The sequence below is a fragment of the Papilio polytes genome, unplaced genomic scaffold (genome assembly GCF_000836215.1).
Source record: "Papilio polytes unplaced genomic scaffold, Ppol_1.0 DF823935.1, whole genome shotgun sequence".
Lineage (NCBI taxonomy): Eukaryota > Metazoa > Arthropoda > Insecta > Lepidoptera > Papilionidae > Papilio > Papilio polytes.
In genome coordinates, this window is record NW_013525269.1 from 1,491,470 (window position 1) to 1,499,996 (window position 8,527).

An 8,527-nucleotide genomic window follows, 5' to 3' on the forward strand; every position below is an offset into this window, starting at 1 on the left:
AAAAAAACAAAAGTATATGTTCCTCCAGACTATCCTCTACATCTATACCAATTTTCATCGAAATCTGTTTAGCCGTTTAGGCTATAAACTCGTAACAAACATCCACTCATCTAATCTTTCGCATTTATAATATTAGTAAGAACTTCTTACTTGTATTATAAATGCCCTGAAAATCCCTTAATCTTAAGGGCCTGTCCCCACCACTGGCTGATAGCTTAAGAATGACGTCACTGTCATATAAGAGAACAAAATCCGATATTTCCATTACATATTTTACATGGTGGATTGTTATCAGACAATTTACAATTTGGATAGGCCCTAAATTAAGTATTTAATATTTTTCAGGTAATCAACTGCTACGTAGCGTTGGGTCTGAACGAGGAGGATCCGAGCGCTCGAGGTCAGAACCTCGCCATATACAAGGATAACTTCGAAGGCGTCTTCCTCGAGGACACGGAGCGCTTCTACACGCGCGAGAGTACCGACTTCCTCAGGACCAGTCCCGTCACCGAGTACATGATTAAGGTCACCCTATTTCTATTTTACGCTTCAATTTAAAGACTAGATGTGTAATATTTGGTGAAATTGTCACTGATTTATAAGTTGGTAAACCAAAAATATAGTTCTGATTTTCATATTTGGTAAAATCGGTTCAGTGTTTTAGTCTTTACAAAGGACCTTACATATTACGCGCGTAAAACGTAACTCTCGTAAGTCAGTAGGATAAAAACATTATAATAGATTGTCTTAACAAAAACGAAAACCAACTTTGAGACAAAAAATTCCGCCTTAGGTCCACTTTTTTAAGCCTAGAGCTTAGTTGTAATGGTTAAAGGAAATATAAGTAAATTAACAATCTAACATTTTATTTAAAAACAGCGATGACGTCATAACACTCTATGTTTAGCAGATTTTAGTTTGAAACACGGTTCTATATAAGGTCTTTGCAGGCGGAGCAGCGGCTGCAGGAGGAGCAGCGACGTGTGCAAGTATACCTACATGAGACCACAGCAGAGCGTCTCGCCAAGACATGCGACAGGGTGCTTATAGAGAAACACCTCGAGATACTGCACGCTGAATTCCAAGTACGTAGTCAGTAGTACATGTATGTATCCACTTATATCCACCTTCTTGCTATATGTCTCCATTAGTCACTTTTTAGGGTAGGTCCATAGGTCTAAGGAGTGACTAGGTCATAGTCAAACACGATGACTCAATGGGTGTTGGTTGACTTCACACATATCTTTGAATTTTTTTTGCTGATGTTATGTGCGGTTACTATGATCACTTAGTGAAAAAAAGACCTTTAGATTCACATGAACTATATTAAACTGTTGCTCTTTTTTAATAAAAAAATAACTTATGTTTATAAGTTTCGTATGTTTTCCACCAGAAATTGTTGGACGCGGACAAGAACAGTGACTTGGGGCGCATGTTCAGCCTGGTGGGGCGCATCCCGGACGGGCTGTGCGAGCTGCGCCGCCTGCTTGAACAGCACATACAGGTGCAGGGCCTGCAGGCCATCGACAAGTGCGGCGAGACCGCGCACACGGTACGTACAGCCACGCATACATGCGGACACTCAGACACGTGGACACCTGGACACGTGCCGGGACACTTACACTGGTACAGAGATCTCGACACATACAGACACGTGGGCATGTTCAATCAAATGCAAACATGTGATTAACGCTTGGACTTAACGTATAGAGACACGTGGAGACATGCAGACACTATCGTTTTACAGAGATGTGTCTACACGTGAATAGACACACGCGTTACATTTAATTAATTTAATTAATATTTATTTGTTAACGCTGTCACGTTATAGAAAATATATGTATGCCAACGTATTAATTTACACATTATTTAACCTTAGTGGATATGTTTTGTGCCTATAGTGTAACTTAACATGAATTATTAAACCCCTCGCAATATTGTGGAAAAACATAGAACTAACTCTTTTACTACAGAAAGTGGTACGAAGACGATTGAAGCGCCCACACATTCGTATTTATTGTTTTCTCTATGTTTCTATAAAAGATATTAATTAAAATGTTCTTTCTCAGGACCCGAAGGTGTATGTATCGACAATTCTTGAGGTTCACAAGAAGTACAACGCGCTAGTGCTGGTCGCCTTCAACAACGACTCCGGCTTCGTCGCCGCTCTCGACAAGGCTTGCGGGAAATTTATTAACAGTAAGTATAACAGTCGGCTTACATTGAAGTAACGTTACTCTGACGTTACAAGATTTTTGATAAAAAGCCAAATGTTACTAGATACAGTGTAGCTAACTGGTCTGGCCGTTTTTTTTATCTGTTACTAAATGAAAACAAAAGTTAAGATGGATGTATGGATGTTAGAGTTTGTGGTCTATATTGTCGAACTATCACGGAAAACTTAGCATAGATGTAGTAAGAAGATAGAATAAAATGAGACATAATTAATTCCATTCACACGGGATTCCTCGGCATTGAAATTAACTGCCGAGGGTTAGGGGGAAGGGAGAAGAACCTAACGGACAATATGACTTTTGCAGGCAATGCGGTGACAAAGGCAGCCAACTCTTCATCCAAGAGTCCGGAACTGCTCGCCAAGTACTGCGACCTGCTGCTCAAGAAGTCCAGCAAGAACCCTGAGGATGCTGAACTAGAGGATACTCTCAACCAAGTGGTAGGAATATATTCATTTTAAAAATGGTACTATCTAACCGTGAAACTCAGGAACCTCTTACTAATACTATAAATGCGAATGTTTCGATGGATGGATGTTTGTTAGAGTTTGTAGCCTAAACTGCTGAACGAATCTCGATGAAATTTGGCATAAATGTAGAGGATACTCTCTTTTTTAATTCTGCGTCGAGAATTTGCGGACGAAAACTAGTATATTAATAAAATTACTCACAAATCAAAATTGTTTATTTCCAGATGGTGGTATTCAAGTACATAGAGGACAAGGACGTGTTCCAGAAGTTCTACAGCAAAATGTTGGCAAAACGACTGGTGCAGCACATGTCCGCCAGCGATGACGCCGAGGTACAGTCGCGGAAATACTCCGTGTACTACTTTTATAATAATTAACTTGTCCCTTGCAAATCTATCATACTAATATTATAAATGCGAAAATTTAGATGGATAGATGGATGGATGGATGTTTGTTAGAGTTTGTAGCCTAAACGGATGAACGGATTTCGATGAAACTTGGTATGGATGTAGAGGGTAGTTTGGAAGAACACATAGGCTACTTACTTTTGTTTTTTTTTACTTCCAAGCGGACGGAGTCGCGAGCGAAAGCTAGTACTTAATATTATGAAGAGGAAAGATTTGTATTTTTTATGTATTGAAATAAATCAAAAACTACTAAGCCGATTTTAAAAAAAACGTTCACCTGTATACAGCTACGTTATCATTGAGTAACATAGGCTATGTTTTTTACGATTTTTTTAATATCACGTGGACGAAGCCGCGAGTATCAGCTAGTAATCTTACTTCTTACTTATATTAAAAATGCGAAAGTTAAGATGGATGGATGGATGTTTGTTAGAGTTTGTAGCCTAAACGGCTAAAGGGATCTCGATGAAATTTGGCATAGATGTAGAGGAGAGTCTGGAAGAACACATAGGGTACTTGCTTTTGTTTTTATAAATTCCACGCGGACGGAGTCGCGGGCGAAAGCTAGTAGATAATACAATGCAATTAACTGTTTATCGTGTATGTGTGAAGAGCCGCAGTGGGCTAGCATGGTTAACTGGCGTTCACCCCTTAGGGTAGTTTCCCCCTTAGTGGGGATGTATAACTGGTGGTGATGAACCGTGTATCTCTTACCGACATTTTTCCTATACGTATTTAAAAACTGTCCTATTGGTTAGTATAAGCGTCGTCTCTTGTAACACCGATGAATTCTCTAACTGTACATTATAATTGGCAAAAATATTAAAGTTTTGTATGAATATCTGTCTGATGAAATATTTGTTATTTTCAGGCGTCGATGATCTCAAAACTGAAACAGGCTTGCGGCTTCGAGTACACCAGCAAACTGCAGAGGATGTTCCAAGTGAGTTTCCATTGTATAAAGGAGGAAATGTCGGTTTACACTGCAGAAATGTGTATAAAAACGTAGTCAGACCTTTTTTAATAGATCTAATTAATTTTCAATAAATCCTGGTTTTACGACAAATTTGACTTTGTTGTAGTATCTTGCATTATTATTTTTTTAAATTTATTCTACTATTTAAAACATAAGTTACTATAATAGGCAATATGCATATGACGCCAAATTGTACCAAACTTTTTTAAGTATACTTTATAAAAACATTCCTGCAAAGATTTTTTTAAACATAATGTGATTAAGTGGCAAAATTTAATCATTAAAAAGTGCATTTTTTCAAATTCCCTCGCTCATGTCAATTCCGGTCTCGTTTTGTTTGCTCGAAAATGGTCGTAATTTTATTTTATTATTTTTAGCTTAATGGTTGAATAATTTCGCGTCAATTTTTTTTTTCAGGTTATTTTATAACAAGTAGAATCGTTTAAAAAAAAGAAAAAAATACATGAAAAAGCCCTATTATAATAAAGGTGTTTATAAACGTGCGGTCGTCGATTGTATTGCAGCCAATTCAACGGTTAATTGCACAAATAAAGTGAAACTAAATAGTTGTGCGATAGTTTTATGTGTGTGTACGCTCTTATGCATTGTTCTGTGTTCGATAACTAAATAAAAAATGCAATATTTCCAGGATATCGGCGTATCGAAGGACCTGAACGAGAACTTCCGCAAGCACATGGCGAACACGTCGGAGCAGCCGCTGCACATCGACTTCAGCATACAGGTGCTCTCCTCCGGCTCCTGGCCCTTCCAGCAGTCCTCCTCCTTCCAGCTGCCCACTGAGGTAATTACTGGTTTATCTATGCTATTATAATAAAGCGTAAACACACACTTCTTTGTTGCCTAAGATGTCAGCAATCACAGCATATTTTCGAATAACTTCTTTTTTTAATAAAAAGCCCTACACTTACGTCATGCTTTAGGCTATATATTTTCACTCCATTAAACTTAGGGGGTAAATATTTTGGATAAAAACCCTAATGTGGGAAAGATACCATAAGTTGCTGCCAACATCAAGAAAGTAAATTGCTAAGGTTTGTCATGTCATGTCATTTTGACATTTGCTATTGATAATTTGACAAATGTAAACAATAAAATAAAATTGTCACAATTTCATGCGGACGAAGTCGCTAGCAACAGCTAGTTTCTTATAAATTAGCAGAAATTATAGTAATACATATTCTATACTAATATAAAAAGGAAATATTTGGATTTTTTTATTTACTGAGATAACTCAGAAACTACTTAGCAGATTTTAAAATTTCCTTCAACGTAAAAAGGCTATATTATTAGTATACTAGCTATATTTTTAGTAATTTTTAAATTTACGCGAGCGTAACAAATGATAATACAAATAAAATAATGAAGGTCAATGGCCTCAGTAAAGATTTATGTTATTTTACTTTTACCGATGCTGTATGATTATTTAGGGTTAAGGACTCAATATGTTTTAAAAATGCATTATTTTTTTCAAATTTAATTCAAACGTTATCAGGCTTTGAGCCAATTTTTTCAAAAAATATTTAAAAAACGTATAAAAAAAATCTTCACATTATGTAGAAATGTAGAACTCGACATATTCGTGGTTTACTTATTTTAGTTACATTTTCAGTTAAAAATAATATTTGTTGTACAGTTGGAGCGGTCGGTGCACCGGTTCACGACGTTCTATTCATCGCAACACTCGGGCCGCAAGCTCAACTGGCTCTACAATATGAGCAAGGGCGAGCTTGTCACTAACTGCTTCAAGAACAGGTTTGTTTTACATTTTATTAACAACTAAAAAACAATAAATCACTAATTGCGGTGCTTAGACAAATCTATACTAAGGGATCTCTTGAGTTACTTTTAAATAAATTTCAATGTAATATTCTATTGTTCAATAATCGACGAGATGTGAGACGTAAGTAGAATTAGTGGAAAAAGGGCCTGAACCTCGAAATCTTTCTGCTTAACCACCAATTACAATCCGACAGACGTCAAAATTTGAATGGAATTTAAAGTTTAAGCGTTATTCTTTGACAATTAATAATCTATGACTAAAAAAGTAAAAAGAGGTAGCTTCTTTGGCCTATAAAAAATATCGTAATCAATAGAATCATATATTTTTATACAGTAGTATTGTTTACATATTTAACAAAAAAAGCAAAAATATATATATATAAGTAACTTTTTGGGCTATAAAACAACGTAATAGTGATCGTATATTTTATACAAAACTAGCTTGTGACCGCGACTTCGTCCACGTGGAATTTAAAAAAAAATTAAAAGTAAGTACTATGTGTTCTTTAAGAATGTCCTCTACACCTCAACCAAATTTCATAGAAATCTGTTTAGCCAAATAGGCTACAAACTCTAACAAACATCCATACATCTAAACTTTCGTATTTATAATATTAGTACAAAATGAAGAAAGTGTTGATTGTAATATTTCAGATACACGCTGCAGGCGAGCACGTTCCAGATGGCGGTGCTGCTGCAGTACAACGACAACACCACCTGGACAGTGCGCCAGCTGGAGCAGCACACTGGCATCAAGGGGGACTTCCTCATACAGGTCACCTCCCTCTGTCCTCCCCTCTCACCTCTCTTTCTCTGCGTCTTAATACTTAATACTTGCCTTACAAAGAAAGAAAAAGTTTTTTTCTAAAGATTCTTCAGTTTAATATCTGCCTGTCTAAATGTCTTTTAACTTTTTAATCTTACTATTTTATATGTGGTTGTTTGTATGGATGTTAGGTAGCCTAAATAACTTGTTAGGTAGCCTAAATAACTGAATAGATCTTATTGAAATTTAGTAGAAACGTAGAGGATAGTGGAAGAACGCATAGCCTACTTTTGATCCCGGAAATAGCTATGGTTCCCATAGGTTTCATTTTGTAATTTCACGTTGATTCAATAATACTGCAACTGTTGTCGAACAGAACTGATATGTTGATATCTTTTGGAATTATGCACAGATGAAAAGCAAAGTCTAGAAAAGAATACGTGGAATAGGATACGTCATCCCTGATAAATTGTTTTTTTTTTTTAATATTGTGCGGACGGAGTTGCGGGTGAAAGTTATTAATGTGTAATTTGTAATCTATCTATACTATTATAATAAAGCGTAAACACACACTTCATTGTTGCCGAAGATGGCAGCAATTAAAACATATTTTTGAATAACTCTTTTTTTTAATAAAAAAAACCCTACATGGCATGCTTTAGGCTATATATTTACACGTCATTAAACTTAGGGGAAAATAGTTTGGATAAAAACCCCAATGTGGAAAAGAGACCATACGTTGCTACCATCAAGGAAGCAAGGTCGCCATGGTTTGACATCATGTCATCTCATTTTGACATTTGCAATTGATAATTTGACAAATGTAAACAATAAAATGAAATTTTTATAATTTCATGCGGATGAAGTCGCATGGGAACAGCTAGTGTTAATATAATATGTAAATACAGGTTCTGCAAATCCTGCTGAAGGCGAAGCTGCTCGTCTGCCAGGATGACGAGTCCGAGCTCACCGAGTCCTCAGTTATTGACCTCTATCTAGCCTATAAGAAGTAAGTATTTTACAAATATTAAATGCTATTGTAGCCTAAACTGCTGAACGGATCTCGATGAAATTTGACATATAGATGATAGTTTGGAAGAAATAGGATACTTGATTTTTTTTAATACCACGCGGATGGAGTCGCGGGCGAAGGCTAGTGTTATAAATAAAACGAAAGTTAGATGGATGGATGTTTGGTACCAGACACAGATGTAAAACAATCTGGAAGAACATGTAGACTACTTACTATTTTTTTTTTAATTCCGCGCGTACGGGGTCACAGGCGAAAGATAGTAGATTTAGATAAAGAGTTTATAAATTTTCTTATTTCATTTATTTTTGTATTACATGTGTATTTTTCTTAATTTAATTTAGTAATCTAATTGGGTAATGAAAATTGGAATGCTAAACGGTTTTGAATGGGTTAGGAGAAGCAAAAGGTTGAGTAACTAAATATGATTTGGATGGATGCAAAAGGAGGTGATAACAGACGAAGTTTGCATAAAACTAGAAATGTAGTCAAAATTGAGAGTGATGTAGGGATGAGTGTAGTTTTAATGTGAATGTTTCTGCAATGGGAACTGAGTAGTAAACTTGTGTTGCAGCAAGAAGCTGCGCGTGAACATCAACATCCCGCTGAAGACGGAGCTGAAGGTGGAGCAGGAAGCCACGCACAAGCACATCGAGGAGGACAGGAAGATGCTCATACAGGTATGGAAAACATACAAACACACAAACAAGGAATTTGCTATTGGTTAACAATAGCAATATTGATATATTTTTGTTGCTATTGGCTTGTGGTTTAAGCACTTGACTTGTAATCTACAGGTCTTGTTTTTTTATGGCGGCTTTATACCGCCCTTTCTTTCCCCTGA

The 8,527-nt window shown here is 36.4% G+C and overlaps 1 protein-coding gene across 2 annotated transcripts in view; it reads left to right on the plus strand.

Moving 5' to 3' along the window:
• Positions 1 to 8,527, plus strand: part of LOC106101908 (cullin-1) — a 21,291-nt gene that overhangs the window by 11,147 nt on the left and 1,617 nt on the right. For both annotated transcript variants that reach the window (XM_013281270.1, XM_013281271.1), the window contains exons 8-19: positions 346 to 525; positions 951 to 1,085; positions 1,394 to 1,552; positions 2,070 to 2,199; positions 2,541 to 2,674; positions 2,929 to 3,036; positions 3,983 to 4,054; positions 4,737 to 4,889; positions 5,742 to 5,860; positions 6,542 to 6,662; positions 7,562 to 7,662; positions 8,258 to 8,363. In XM_013281270.1, coding sequence (XP_013136724.1) covers positions 346 to 525; positions 951 to 1,085; positions 1,394 to 1,552; positions 2,070 to 2,199; positions 2,541 to 2,674; positions 2,929 to 3,036; positions 3,983 to 4,054; positions 4,737 to 4,889; positions 5,742 to 5,860; positions 6,542 to 6,662; positions 7,562 to 7,662; positions 8,258 to 8,363 — 1,518 coding nt within the window. The remainder of the gene's footprint in view (positions 1 to 345; positions 526 to 950; positions 1,086 to 1,393; positions 1,553 to 2,069; positions 2,200 to 2,540; positions 2,675 to 2,928; positions 3,037 to 3,982; positions 4,055 to 4,736; positions 4,890 to 5,741; positions 5,861 to 6,541; positions 6,663 to 7,561; positions 7,663 to 8,257; positions 8,364 to 8,527) is intronic.